Here is a 15,760-nt window from a genome sequence, read left to right as displayed (position 1 = left end):
ACATTTGTGATGTGGACATTTGCAACACAAAGGATGGATACAAATGCTAATATAAAACATTACAAGATGTGCCATAGTACAACAAGTCACAAAGTATTTATGTCCGTTGTAAAGTCACTGCTTGTGTAAAAATAATATTCGGAGGACATATTTTGAAATAATGATAAACAAATATAAAAGCATTACAGAAGTATGGATCATTTTAATTAGACTGTGTCAAGACACACTAATATTTAAAGGTCCCATATTATGCAAAATGCACTTTAGAGCGGTTTTCTATCAATAATATGCATCCCCGGCCTGTCTACAATCCCCCCTGGTATGGAAAAAGTTCATCCTCTCCCTTTTTTGCTTTCTCTGTCTTTAGAAAATGTGTGCTTAAACAGGCCAGTTGAAGATCTGTCTGTCGGTGACGTCACCGACAGACTCGACGCCACCCCCTAGGTTGGTGGCACCGCCCCAGGTGAAGGTTTGCCACGCCTGAAGAAATTTTCTAAACCGTGCCATTTTTTCCCCCACTTGTTAACATAGCTGTGGTTAAACAATGGCGAATGTACGACCTGGAAGAAGCGGTTGCTCTGTTGTTGGCTGCACACACAGCGCCAAAGTCATCAGATATCACCACATTTCAATCAATAAATGTTTTAAAATGAACAACTAGGCAAGTCTGGTCGCTTTTCCGCTGTCGCCGCCCCCCCCGCTTTATTTACGTAAATGTGGTGATTTCAGTACATAGCCCAGCTCCTCCTCACTTTTCATTCAAACAAACTAATGCCACTGCCACAGTTGTAAAATTTCATCAATGAGACCAGCATTTAATCTCCTAAAAATAATTTAACCAGCCAGCGGTAAACCTCTAAAAGCATGCGGATACGTTACTTCGCTCGTTTTCTCCTCCGGGAGGAGGAGATGTCCGTGCCGGCAGATCAGCTCAGTAGAGCGGCTGCTGCTGCAGCTGACAGCCGCTGCCACGGTGCCCGGTCGGGGCTCACACAGACTCTGCACTTCTCCCAGGACAGACATCGGAGCAAACTGACCACAGACTCTGGATTAAACTTTCTCGCATGAAAAATATTAAAACTGTGACGTGTTAACAGTGCTAAAGCCAGAATTAAAACAGGGTTTTAGCAGCTTATATGGCTGTTCGTTTGCCGCGAAACGGCGACAGCCGATGCTAATTTCTGTTAGCCCGTCTATGAGGTTTCACATTATACGTTAGCATTGAGCTAAGCGGACTTTATGCTTAGTTGTGATACTGGCTGTGTGTGTTTTGAACGTTGTTTCAAGCCTAGTTTGGGACTATTGTGAGCTACATGAACCACGAGACCGCACTGGCGGCGACGTCAAGAGCTGTCGCCAGCTATCAATCGCTCTGGCCATAGTGATACATCCACCCATAAACATTAGCCCATGCTACCGTTAGCCACATCCTGTCCCTGAGGCAGAATCTTTCCTACTATGGCCACGCCAAGACCCGCCTTACTAGGCCTCTGATTGGCTGAGAGGGGCAAGGCAAGGCTGTGACAGACGGAGCTCATTAACATTTAAAGGTACAGGCACAGAAACAGCTTGTTCTCAGCAGAGCTCATTTGAGCGACTTTGAGACAGCTGCCATTCAGGACCACGGATCAGTTTGGGGCAATACATCTCGAATACAGTTTAGTTGGACGTCTGACAGCTGAGTGAAATTGATTAAAAAGAGCATAATATGGGACCTTTAACATTGACTTCATGTCATAATATATGAAGAGAACTTAAAGTCCTGGACAAAATGCCATTCTTGGGATAAAAAACATTTAAAATTGATTAATAAATGACAAAAACAATAAAAAAAAATATATTAAAAAAAGAATAGTTTGTGTTGAGATTGTCTTCTAAACATCTTCACATAAACCAGGAAGTGATAATACAAAATCTTTGACATTATAAAGCCAACAAAAATTCATAGTTTTATACTCAAACTGAGCTGTTTACCTGAGTAAGTTTTATGGCTTTTTATTTTCAAAGATATTGCACAATAGGCAAATTATTTTCTAGCATGTCTTATCTTTAAAACCATCAGTCCACCTTAGCAGTAACAGTACATAATGATTTGCATTGAAATAACATAACAATAATATAACGATTTTTGACCTGTAAATCGTACATTTCTTATTTCTTCAAGGGTTGATTATCCAAAAGGTTCAGAATAACATCAACGTTTGTTAACATGTTGTTTTCCTATTTGTTGCCTGATTTATTGCCCATTTGAATTTTAAAAAGAGTTCATCGTCTACTTTACTGAAACAAAATCCTTAGCAAGAACAGTCGACAGCCATAGGAGAGGATGTTTTCACAGTCACAGATTTAACTTCCTGCCTAGGTTAAGACCAGGAAAGCTGCATGTAGCTGTATGTCTTCCCCTCTTCCTGTTCTCAGACATGCAGACATCACACTATAGGGAATCTGTCCGGTCCCTGTCCAAGCAGTAGCCAGGCTTCAGTTACCATAGGTCTGTGTTGATAAGCAGACTTCCATACACTGTATTGTACTTGCAGACTTAGGAATGCGAATTATCTGTTAATGTAATCATATTAGGATATTTTTGCTTTGGTCCCCACTCCCCACACCTTTTCCTGTTTTCTTTGTTTTTGCTTCTATCCTGTGTTACTCACAGTCTTCTGCTTCCATCAGCATTAATCATTCACAAATCATTGATTTAAGTTAAGCATGTTGTGAGAAAAAAATGGGGAGCAATAGTTTCCTTTTTTCATTGGGTGTAACATCTCTCCATCCCGCTGTTCTCCTGGGCTGACATCCAAATCATGGGGCCGTGTCTGTGCTACTGCGAGAAGATCTGAAGTCCTGGAATATAACAGTCAACCTGTACAAGTTCAGTATGACCACAAGAAAGTTCTTGATGGCGAAGAAAACCAGCATCTGGTGGAAGATGCGGAAGTAGCCCATGACAGTGAGCCTGACCACTAGAAAAGGCCCGTCCTGGATGAACAAGGCCTCCACAATGCTCCATATGTCTGTGCTGTGTTTTTTCAACATGGAGGTCTCTTGGACGCTCGGCTCCTCCTCATCTTCTGGCTTGGAGGTTACCACTTAGGAAAACAGAGACAAAAACGCAAGAAGTTTGTTGGGAGGAAAGTGTGCAAAGTTTAGGGAGGTTGTCAAGTCAAGAAAAGGTATAATTTGTTACACTTCACATTTCCTTTTTGTACCAGCTGTTGTTGTCAGTACTGGTCTACATTCTTCAACATACGTTGTGACAAGTTAATAATTCAAGTCCTTAAGCATGACAACAGAGACAAAGGAACTTTAATTTGTATGTTTAGTTTTTTTAAAACCAGAATTTAAAAGCCTAACCAGGGACAGATGCTGGAAAGTAGCTTACATCCCAAACTGAGCGTACAGCATCATGTCGATAGATGAGGTAACTGAAGTTACACTGTTATGGTTTGACTATAAACCATATTGGAGACTATTTTGGACTCTATGGGACAGTGCAGCCCTAAAAAATGCTGCAGGCAAGGGGTTGGAGATGACAATAATCCTAAACTAAAATAAACAGATGCTAGAGAACGGAATGTTAATTGGGTTGGAGATAAAACATTAGACATAATATACTGGAGCAACTTGTTTGTGCCTGAAGCTAATGTTATCTAGTGCTCGTCTTTTAGCTAAAATTGGGCAAGAGACTCCTTAATGCTGCAGTTGGTAAGTCGAGGAAATTCTGGGGCTGAGTCAGAAACCAAAACGATACAACTTTCAGGCCCCTCCCCAACCTCTGCCAAGGTGGAGTCAAAGGAGTTGGATTTTTTCCTAAATTACCCCTTTTTCGTGTACTACTGTACCATCAGTTCCAGCAAATATGACTAAATAACCTTCTGCCAACTAAAGCTTTCAGTGCTCAAGAATAAATGGAAATGATGCAGTCTGCAAGTCCGCAACAACTGGGCAAACTCTATCAGCTAATGAAGACCATGTGATATGACTAAAAACTCCAGAACCAGCTATTAGGTGGACCAATCATCTCTCAGCTACTATTTCCAAAGCCAAGAGTGAACTTTACAACTCATGTATGAACATATTGTGCTTGTGTCTAAACACGTTCTGTGTTCACTTGTAATTCAAACTCAGTAAACATAACCACACCCTCACACTAACACAGGCACTCCCACAGAAGTGGACCCAAACACAAATGCACACTATAGATGCTGAAGGAAAAGCAGCTTCATTTATAGAAGCAAGGGCATCGTACATTGAAATACTAAGTGGTCTTAATGCATTGTGACATCATTGATAAGAATCTCAACATCCAGTTGTAAATTATTAAAGATCCGGTTATGAATCATTTAGATCATTGGTGGGGGTTGTCTTTTCCAAGAACAAAGTTCTGTTGTTTTAATGACATTATTCACACATATCTCATACTGCTTTTTCTGCCAGTCACCCCCTGAGCTCTCCCCACCTGCACAGGATTCACCAATTGGTCTATTCAACAGGTCTATTCATGCTTATGTGTTGTATTGTGACGCCTGGTTCCTTGTAGTTTTTGGCTTGTTTTACCGGGTTTTTAGACCCTGTTGTTTTGATTCCTCTGGTTATTACTGAACTTGTAAGCCTCCGTTTCCTTTTGTTTCTAAATCACTGAACTTTTGCCTTTGGTTTTTGCATTTACTCCTTATCTCTTCGTCCCCTTTACCTTGCTTGCGCCAGTTGTGACAATTACAGACAGTGTATTTCCTTTCTTTCCTGAAACCTTGCACTTTCTTCCTGCAAACTAGAGCAGGCATAGACACTGATGGTTTTCTCTGCGCAGTGTACGACATAAAGATACTTCAAAGTCGGCTTTTGTCTGATAACGGTTTCCCCTCATCAGCCAAGATTTTGAGTGGAGAATTTGTCTAAATAAATGTTTATGTAATTTAGATGAGAACTCTTTAAGTATATCTTTCCTGTTTGCAATTTCTTCTTGTGGACAGTCTGTCCAACCGTATAGGTCTAGGTCCGCCAAATTTTGAGTCCTTATCTAATAAGTAATTTTACAAAGAATAGAGCTGGTGACCTGTCTTTTTCATATTGACAAAAAAAAAAAACGTGTGAAAAGACCAAAGCCAAAAGATAAAAGTGAGTGAGTCACTGATAAAGCTTTTGTGGTTTATACGAGTCTCAGGAAGAGAAAACAGATTTCTTGGCTGATAATCTGAGATGGTTAAGCAAATGATTTCTGCTACGTTGCACTGTTTACTTACAGCACTAGCGTGGATGCTGTTGACCTACGAAATTGGCAAGACATCAGTAAACACACTGCTTTGATTATCCCACATGGGAAAGGGGTTATGTGCAATAAATCATGGCCGTAACTGCATAATTAACACAAAAGCTGAAAGTGGTTTTATAAACAAACAGATACTGACCGGCCAGATGCAGGGGGAACTGCAACATGCTCCAAGTCCACACAGCTAAGATGATGTAGACCAGCTGAGGACTGCTGATTGCTTGACGACTGAAAATATAGTAAAAGTCTCGTGAATTTCTGTAAATACCAATGGGTTGCTGCTTTTTTACAGCTGATGCTTTGACGTGATGTCAACACTTTGGGGAGTATAGGGACACAGATTGAGCAACATGACCATAAAATTATGAAGATATTCATATGCATGCAGTGGAGACCCACAAAACTGTGAGAACATAGGCAATACCCGACCAGACACCTACTTGACATCCGTCAGTGTCTCATTCGTAAATTCAAGTATGTCTGCCGCTGTGCCGACGAAAATTAGGAGAAGCTGTGAGAGCTCGTCGCGGGTGACTCCGCCTCCCAGGGGAAGCAGCCACTTCCCCACGATGAGGAGGATGAGCAGGATCTGATGAAGAGCCAGGATCCAATCATCGTCACAGACGGCCTGTAACTCCTGCTGTATGCTCTGGCCAAGGAAGAGAAGAAGAGTCAGAGTTAGTTAGACGATATGAAGAGGTTTTCTGAGACGGCTGTGTCTCTTCAGTCAGGTAGCCCTCAGCTCATGAAATGCCACCTGTATCTAGTAGATATCGCCATCAATGCACACCTAATATTCCTGTTATCATTGAGGTTTGAGGAGATTACAGTAACCTGGTGTTGCTTGCTGTTCAGTCCTCACTTTTTCCGTGAATGAAGCCAGTGACACTGTACTTCTCTTGTGAAAAGAATCTTGCCCAAAGACCAAAACCAAAATAGTTTAGCAGTAATTCTTCTGGGCTAATGGGCGTGGTAGTGGTCTAGCTGTGGTTTATATAACATCTTATTTCAAATGGTCTCTCACTATTACTTACCACACTAGGTTTTTAGGCTGTTATGTTTGCTATGACAAAAATTGTGTGTGTTGCGCTGTGATCTACCGGCCCACCCTACTAATTTTCTTCACTAATTTTCCTGACTGAATCACTGCTGTGGTTGTTAAGTTAATGCGGTAGCTTATTTTAGTTTTTCACGTCCTGCCTCACTTGTGAAGAAGTCTGTTGTTTTATACATGGCAAATTGTAGTGGAAGTCTCTGCCCTGTAATTTTAACAAGTTTGCTTTTAAAAATGCTTACCAGGCTCTTTTAGATTTTGCAGCACTTGGTTTAAGTTCTATAAATCCAATTTGTGGTTTTAACTGAGGAAATGAAAGCATTGAAAGCTTTTGTTACCATCAGATCACAGTGACACGTGTTCATGTTGGTTTAAGTGCTGTTGTTAATATTGTGATATGATACCAGTTTTCCTTTAAGACATCTGGTGTTGGGAGTGGGTTTCTGCATTGTTATAAAAATGCAGATTCTTTGCATGTATTGTTGATGCATCCACTTTTCGGAAACACTAGCGATTCCTATGCAATTGGAAAAGCTTTGGTGTGTACAGCATGATGATTTCTTTCCTTCTACTTTACACAACTTGTGCGATGCACTCGGTGACTTAGCTAGAATAACTGAATTATAGCAAAACTGAAATGCTTGTTTCTGCCTTTGATCAAATATATATGGAAATAATTCAGATATTCAGTCCTGCAATTTCCCATTGTAATATATCAAAACTCCTTATATCACTTAAAATTCAAGGCAATGTCACAGAAACATGTAACCCAACTAATAAAATCTGCATCCCCAGAAAAAGGATGAATTGCTTTGCACAGAAATTATTATTTTAATAGGAAAATCAATAACAACAGGACTTTGAAGCTGACGAAATGTCTTTTCTTTGCAAAATAGGGGGGTTTCTGAACAAATCAACATCTGTATAACATCTGTAACATAATGGGAATATCCCTTATCTTGCTCAGTTGTGTTTTTTTTTGTTTTTGTTTTTTGAATTCCTGTAGCTGTATCCGGTTTATAATCTCCTGAGTGAGTATACTAGACACAGACAATTTGGTAATCTGTTTCATTATCTGGCCTTTAGTTACCAAGTAAGTGTCCAGTGGGATCCTATATTACCCTGACATTTGGTTTCTCATCAGATTAACAGACAGATCTTCCTACTGAAGATCTAGACATTTTCCATGGAAAGCTGATGATAAGACAGAACTATGTTGGAGCGGTGACTCACAGTAGAGAAGAGTGCCACTGACTGGCTGCATTCAAGACTGACGTGAGGTGCATTAGCAATTTTCCTGAGAGCATCTTGCTGTTCTGCATAAACATTACATTCCCTCATTTGGCAGATGCTTTTATCCACAGCAACTTATAAGTGAGGGACAATTGCTTTATGTTGGCATCGAAGCTCATGTTTAGAGCCATACATATTGTCCATTATCCAAACTGCAGTTTAACTAGTTTCCAAGAAATACATAATGAAAAAAGGAGTTTTCAGTGTAATTCATTTCTAATCTTTGCAGCATATCATAAAATAAATAAAATATGTTGTATTATAAGAAACACATTTTGCAGGCTTTCGCTCTTACCTCTACAGTCGTGAGGTTTCTCGAGGTCCCATTCTTGGCCTGTCGATAAGTCCAGTTTACATCCAGTTTTTTGCACTGTAAAAGGATGAAGGCAGCTTTTTGAGTGGATGAATTTCACATTCAACTTTCAAGTTAAAACTTGTCGCTTTCAGTTTGAAAAGAAAACGTTCATGGAATCAAATTACTGAATTGTTTGCAAAGAGCTGGGTTTTTTTGCAACCTTTCCACCCACCAACATCTGTCAGTAGGTTACGTGTTTGGAAAACATGAAAATTGTTGTTTTAGGCAGTTACACACGGACAAAGAATTTATGTTTTTGGCGTGGAATACCTCCTTGAGGTGGCTGTCGCTGCTGTGTCGGTGGTGGAGCTCCAGGAGCCAGATGGAGGGAATGATACTGATGAGAAACAGAAGGATAGGCGGAGAAAACCTGGAAAACAACCAAGAGTGCATTGTCAAACAAAACTTTGTGAGAATCCCCTCACAAATCCCCAGTTAATGTTGGTCAGTGATTATTACAGTTGTGTAAAGCTGAATGACTTGACCAGTGGGAATAGTCAATAGACAGAACATTATAATGACAGTTTTGATTGAGTGGGTGAATTAAATATATTTAGGTTTTGTGCTGGTAGCCTGGGAAAACGAAGTACTTGAAATGTACCCTTGGACTTTAAGAGGTTGTGATGGGCCTTTTCTTTTCTTATCTTACAGGCTGAGCAATTAATGGAGAAAATAATCATCAGTTAAATCAATAATTAAAATAATGAATTGCAGCCCTGGGAATTTCATTGTGACTTTGTTTTCAGTTCAATACTTCAGGAAACTCACACTCAAACATCTGTTTCTTGGAAGGCTAAATTATTTACCAGAATGATAGCATTTAATAAATGGGTGTGTGCTTCTCTGTGTAGCAACTCATGAAGTTACGTTAACCTATGCTGCTGTTAATCACTTATAATGAAAACACATGTTAAGAGAATTACAGAGAATGAAATACAGCATATTGTTAGAAGGTTATTAGTCCAGTCTGCTCAGGACAGTCCAAGGGGTACCACCCCATCTTCACTGTCCCAATAGCAGTTAAACAATTGCTGTAGCAGAGGGACAAGCAGGATGTAGGGTACCTTGGGAGTTGAATGGGTTAAGGGCAGGGACATAAAATCATACTAATGTATATGTTTGCATTATATATCAATCCAATCCAAACGGAAAGGGATTAGCTTGAAACAAATACACACAATTTACCACCAAGCTGTGCACCCCATGCACACTAAGTAGGATACACCACTAATTGAATGCCATTACTCACCATTTGTAATCTTGTCCCTTCCGTCTCCTCAGAGTTATTATCATTTCTGCGACCAGCGGCAGAAAGAGGATAGTCAGGGTCCAGTAGTGTTGGTCCTTCACCATGGTCACCCTCCAGACCCCGAGCAGGGAGACCAGGAGGAATAACGCCCTGGTAACGACCGCGCTTATGAACTTAATCAGAGCCATCACGGTGGCTGGTCGCGGATCAGCGTCGTGCAATCAACGCTGCTTCGCCGTTACCCGTCAAAACTTTCACTCGCGACTGTTGCAAGCGCCCACAGTGAGGAGGGGGGGAACAATCAGCGTAGGATGAAGTTTTTAGGACAAAGTCCCAAAGTTTAAGCCCCGCCTATAGAAAGAAAATCACATGCATCCAGTTTTTTTTTCCTCCTCACGGGGGATCTGATAGGGAAGAGTAATGGCGCAGCGGGATAAATGATGGCTCAATGGGCTGCTGCTGCTGCTCCTCCACAGTTCATTCCGGTGTAACCAGTTAGGCTATTTGTGGATGTTATAAGACAATCGAAAACGTTCATGACCCCAGACCCAAGATTTAAAACCAGTTATCAACAATGATAAGAGAGGAGCCCATGCAGGGCTTGAATTCTGGTTGTGTGTGGTTTTATTCACTTGTGATTTTACAGTATCATACCTTAGTAAAAACGGTGTAACACCCCTATAGTGGACTATAATGCATGATCAGCCACCAATAGCCTCCCTGCTAACTGTGAGACTTTAAGATTTTTAATCATTAGCAGCATTAGCCCAGGAGGGGCCCAGTTTCAATGTTTTGTTTACAAACTGCAATGAAGAAAACTCCACACTCTACCTGCTATGCTGTTTGATGGTGCATGCAATGAAATGCAATGACGTATTTTAAGAAGTTCTTAAGTAGGAAAAATAAGAAATTCATAAGAAATGACTGTTCTTAAGACAGTACTTAAGAAAATATTGAGGAATTGCACTTAAGACAATGCACTTAAGCACTTAAGCCTTTGGCTACACTCCGGCTTGCTTACATTTTATTCCTAGTGAAGAAATGTTCATTAGCATGCACTGTCCCTCCCAAATAAACCAATAATAATAAAAATAAATAAAAAGAACTTTCTTATGAACTTCTTAATTTTCTTCTTAAGACATTTCTTAAGATCTTTCTTAAGAACATATTGGTGAATCCGGCCCCGGATCGCTTACTTCTGCTTTAAGCCTCAAATTACAGTTTTGCAAACTGATGTTTGCTAGTATCTTATTTTGGCATTAGGTTACATATTAGGTAACTATTGTAAGCTAATATTTACCTTTAACGTTAAGTTGCAGTTTAGTCAACAATAATTTGCTAGTTTCAAACTTTAGCCATAGGTCACAAGTAACTAATGTTTGGTAGTTCCTAATTTAAATTAGACCTATACTTTCGAGAAATGATGTCATCTAGCTGATGATAACATTTTAAATTTAGCTTGTCATTTCATAACCACATGTCATGTGCTCTGAACACTGGTGATTTGTCATGAGCAGTGACTAGTGTCACTCTAGACACATAGGCCTACCTTGGCATCAATATAGAGTTAATTGTTTCACTTGATATTTATCTTTATCTTCCACATTAGATTGAATAACAGGCACTCTTGTTGTTTTTACTAAGGAATTCAAGTGACTCCCTTTTACCTTGGATAAATAGTTTAGCCCCTATCACTGTATAATTCACACTCTGGAGGCCACTGATCAAGGAGTCATGTGGAAATTCTAATGAAATAATGCTCAACATGGTGACATTGTTTCTTATCCTCACATTGTATCAAATCCCTATATCACTCACTTTCACTCAACTTAGTCACACTCCATATTAGCCCCTTGGTCATAGTGTAGACTATTGTGTGCACAGGAGAGGGCAGTATCACGTCATCTGTTCATTCACCAAGAATAACAATATCAAGAGCACTTCCTCTGCAGTTTAATTCCAGGAAAGACAAATTTAGAACCTTAAAGTGATGTAGAGGGCTGATAGTCTGCACATTAACATTTCAGTTATATTACTTATATTTGTATGATCTGTGTAGGTTTTATAAGGTTTAATCTGAAAGGAATATAGCTGCTAAAGGTAATAAAGGTAGTATAGAGTAAAAATGTTTGTTTCAGTCTGACATATGTGGTGTTTAAGTTAGTATATTATATGTCCCCCAAACCAGTACTTTACAGGCTACTTTAGTAGATGTAGTTGGTTATGTTGCACAAGTGCCAAAGTTGCATTTATATACTAAAAACTTCACATTTCACAACGGATTGAACGCACCCACTCACACAAAAATAGAAGAAAAAAAACTAGTTACAGGAAACACATACAGTATTGTTGTTTTAATCAGTTAATCCTTTCCTGCATTTGGCATTGGCCATTGGGATTTTGGTCCAATATAACACCATGATCATGTAGTCTAATCACATATCTTATTATCTCACTATGCAGGGAATAACACATCAGACGAAGTCCACCCTGGCTTCCTAAGTCTAAACACACACGCGCATGCACACACGTCATTTTGCCCTACTTGGCTGCACACTGAGTTGATTTATATTCAAATCAGTCCAGCCAGGCAGTGCAGGAGCAAGCAAACAGTAGAAAGGCCTGTGACCTTGGAAAGGAGACAAACTTTTCCTGTCTTTGTTCCAAATTGTCTTTCATCATCCCTGGGTTTGGATCACGTGAGACGTTCAGGCACCGAATTAAAGTAGGGTAGAGAGTGTCCAGCAGGACACAGCAGGAAGAGAGCTCTATGTCACACACACACACACACTGCATCAAACAAACATTGTGGGTTGAGTTTATGCTGTTGTCAGCCGTGGCCGGAAACATTATGTTTTTAGCTCGTCAGTCACTTTCTCAAACAAGATATTTCAGGAACATCCCCGGGGGCTTTATTCAAATATGACACAATCATTCACTCGAACGATTGATTTAGAATTAAATAGTCAAAGGTCAAGACGACTGTGACTTCATATCCTTCCCATTATTGTTGAGTAAAAGATATCAAGAATGCCTGGAAGGAATTTATTTCATATGGCATTCGCACTTGGACTAAAAGACGAATTGATTTATGAATTTTGTGGTCTAAGGTCAAGGGTCGCTGGCATTCAAGAATTCATGCATGGATTATCAAAAAATCACATAATAGCTTTGGTTGAATTCTTCCAAAGACTTTACATGACAGACATAAATGTAAACTGCAACTTGCCTGGTTGGTGCAGGGATAAAACCACCAGGCGGTAATTTTAGTTTAAGAAACCACTGCTGTGTTTTTGTGTAGCATGTCCCTGCTGTTTATCCAGTTTCCTGGTTTCCAAGCTATTGAAGTCTAGAATAGACAAAAAAAAAAGAAAAAGAAAAAAGCTGCACTTAAAAATCAACCCAATTTTAGTAGAGAGTGTTCCCTCTTTCACTACACTACAACATCTCACTCTGTCAAGGAGTGGGAGAGGATCAGTCAGTCAGTCATAGACAGAAACAATCCCTGCTCTGTTGACTGAGACAGAAAGGCCATCCAACATCATACCCCAGGCTCAGCCCAGTGTTAATACCCACTGATTCTGTGTGAGGGTGCTGTTCATGGACCCAGCTACTTGGCTGTGTGCAGATGATAATGACAGGGATGGCCAAGGGGGCTCCGGTCACTGATCACAGAACAGTGATTCCCTCTATGCTACTGCTTCAGTCAGCACTGATACAAAGCTACAGAGCTGCACTGTTTGCTGCATCAGCACAAAAAAATCATCTGTGCTATGTAGAATAGAGTAAAATGGACCACAGTGGAGCACTGATATGGATCAACTGTGAGATCAGGGTTTGGAATAATACTGGTTATAATCACTTAGAAACTATAAAGAATGATTAGAAATAAAAGTGAAATGAGGAAGCAACTCATGGGGCAGACTTACGGTCTCAGTGAAACGTATTGTTTACATACCGAGATAGATGATCACAGAGGCTTGACTGCACTTGTCTAAACCTGGTTGTTTGCCTTCACTCAGTTTCTACCTGTGAGCTGCAGTGTGAGCATAAACATAAATCCATCTAAACATGTTCAGCTCTCCTGCCTTCATCAGGCTGGTGTCTGAGGTTATTGTTGTTAACACTTAAAGAAAACAACCTCAGGTAATATCCTAATGGAGGTGTGTGTTGTTGTTTATTTTATTTTCATCACATTTATGCACTGACATTCTTTCAAGCAAATACACAAATTTGATTGATTGATAGTCTTTCAGAAGGTTTGTCCTTTGTGCAGCCGCAGTTTTGTTATCGCAGTGACAACAACTGCCTTGTCTAGCTGTGGATAGAGTCAAGTCAAAGACAACTGTCACATACTGTTGGCGCCCTACCTCCTCAGCTTCCCCAAAAACCCTAATTGGTAATTCTGTTTAATTGTAAATTTGTTATGGGATTTGCTCCACTACTTTAGCTGGGCTCTTAATTAGCTGGTGTTGTGGTATTGACTTGTAGAGGGGACCTGTGTCGAGATCTTGTGTTAACAACTCAACTGTTTTGATAAATGGTACTTAATTCAACAGAACATTGTATTTAATTAAAATTATCACAATCACAAGTGAAATGCAGCTTCTAATGGGTAAAAGTGGCCATGGCGAGTGTATACAAACCTTACCCCCATATATGCTTTATATGTTGTATACACATTTTAATTCAGTCACTCACAAGTGTTACAAGTGTTTCAGGTCCACAAAACACTGTGTTTTTGAAGTGTTGTCATGGCAGAATACATAATTCCTCGGTATAATAAAGCCGTATTTAGCCTTGAGTTTCCCCTGTAGTAAAATAGATGTGTTGAGTCATCACGCCTTACAAATCTGCTAACCCTCAGATTTTCATTTGCCTCAGTAGACAGTTTAATTGTTGCATGCCTGAGCAGGTGTTTAAAGTTTTTTTTCATCCTGATGAGGGGGAATTCAAGTCGAAACACTGACTTTTCAAGCATTTAAATCAATACTAACAGCACAATCAGCAAAATATTAATGATATTGGAGACATTTCGGGTTGTAGCTTATTCTGCAACCCACCCCTGGAAATTTATTTTTTTGTAAGAGCTGAGAGAAGTCCAGCTTTTATCAGCAGTTTGCGACCAACAGCTAGGCTGGCTAATTAATAACGTAGCTATTATATTACACTGTAAATTATCCTTGTAATCCTGTGTAATACAGCTGTCACCAGACTCCATGTTATTACTGTTGTAACCCAACAGGTGGCACTCAACACCACGGCTTCCAGGAGGGGGCAGAACAAAAACAGCCCTGAAAGTCACACATTTATTAGTCAACCTGACATTTCTGCCAATGGACAAAAAGCACAGCACGTTACGTAAAGAGGAGGGGGCGAGACTGATGAGGTGCTATTTAAATTAGAAGCTATTGCTCAATGAGTGTGTCAATTTATTTTTAGGGATGAGAAAAAATGTTGTTTTGACATTGCACAGTTACCACAGTTCAGTGGATATAACTCATATTTTCCAAAAGAGAGCTCCTTTTAAGGAGAAACCACTGAATCCACTCCCCTGTTGTTTATTCATTTAATTTCATGGCAGCTGCGCCTGCTTTAAAGCCTTGTCAGGAACAACATGAGTGGATTGTTTCCCCCCCAAATATAAACTTTCTTTAAGCAGCGTAGGTCATGGGGGGAAGCAGGTGGCTAAATGGTCACACAGCTCTGCCCTTGATTCTCTCCCCTCATTTCAAAAATACTGTTTTGACTCAGGGCCCTGCAGAGTCACACATGTCAGGCATTTGCATGGGAGAAATTGGACTTAAATGGGTAACACATGACTCATTCTGTCTCAGCCCCGACAGCTGCAACAGGCCAAGCAGTTATTGGACAAATATGATTCGCCTCAGAACAGAGCGAGTCTTCAAAGCTTTCCCAGTGTGGAATCTTTGACGTAAGCCGAAAAATAAAGCGATATTGAAGGGGATTTAGTGTGAAACATATTGAGTTACATTCAAAACATATCATGAGTATTCATTTTCCTTTCACTCGCTGGATTTTTCTTCTGACCTTATCCTGACAACTGTTATGAATTCTGCATTAGCAATCAAAACAAAAGACTATTATGCAGCACGGCGCTGGGTTGCTACTTGCTGCTCGGCTCATATTCCCTGTACAGTAAACAGCCCACAGATGTTTTACATTGATATTAACAACCTTAATTTGTCCTGTGCAGAAAAAGGCCAAGCATAGCGTGGGGATTAAGTTCTCAGCCATGTATCACACACAGCACAGACAGCAATCTCATTTAGCTTGAGTGAAGTTTACAGTGAGTGGGTTTTGCATAGGTCATTAGTTGTCTCAAAATACCCCCCTGTCACCATAGCAACTTCAAGTGACTGCTAAATTGCCTTATAAAATGAGATAAATTATTAATGCTGCAATTTTTTTTTTCTTTAATATGTGTGCACAGGCTCTGGGCTCTGAATAAAATACTGTATTTTGTCTCCCTGCACTGCTGTAATGGAACAATTCAGCAGTTGTCAGTAATATTTCATA

General features: G+C 40.0%; 1 protein-coding gene across 1 annotated transcript; it reads right to left on the bottom strand.

Moving 5' to 3' along the window:
• Window positions 1–1,726: 1,726 nt before the first annotated feature.
• On the bottom strand, window positions 1,727–9,479 carry LOC310997889 (transmembrane protein 26-like). Its single transcript, XM_083987715.1, has 6 exons — window positions 9,221–9,479; window positions 8,242–8,341; window positions 7,912–7,986; window positions 5,710–5,918; window positions 5,409–5,497; window positions 1,727–3,089 (listed from the first exon to the last, which is right to left on the bottom strand). The coding sequence occupies exons 1-6, from the start codon at window positions 9,406–9,408 to the stop codon at window positions 2,803–2,805; spliced, it is 948 nt and encodes a 315-aa protein (XP_083843841.1). The 5' UTR covers window positions 9,409–9,479; the 3' UTR covers window positions 1,727–2,802.
• Between the last annotated feature and the right edge of the window lie 6,281 nt (window positions 9,480–15,760).

The sequence above is a fragment of the Trachurus trachurus genome (genome assembly GCF_905171665.1).
Source record: "Trachurus trachurus genome assembly, chromosome: 15".
NCBI lineage: Eukaryota > Metazoa > Chordata > Actinopteri > Carangiformes > Carangidae > Trachurus > Trachurus trachurus.
The sequence above is the reverse complement of the archived record's forward strand: the minus strand, read 5'-3'. Positions and strand labels throughout refer to the sequence as shown.

Coding starts and splice junctions, on each gene's coding strand:
- LOC310997889 (XM_083987715.1), bottom strand. CDS start 9,408: ATGGCTCTGATTAAGTTCATAAGCGCGGTCGTTACCAGGGCGTTATTC. Junction 8,342..9,220: donor AAGGGACAAGATTACAAATG/GTGAGTAATGGC, acceptor GTTGTTTTCCAG/GTTTTCTCCGCCTATCCTTC. Junction 3,090..5,408: donor GTTCCCCCTGCATCTGGCCG/GTCAGTATCTGT, acceptor TGTTTTCCTAAG/TGGTAACCTCCAAGCCAGAA.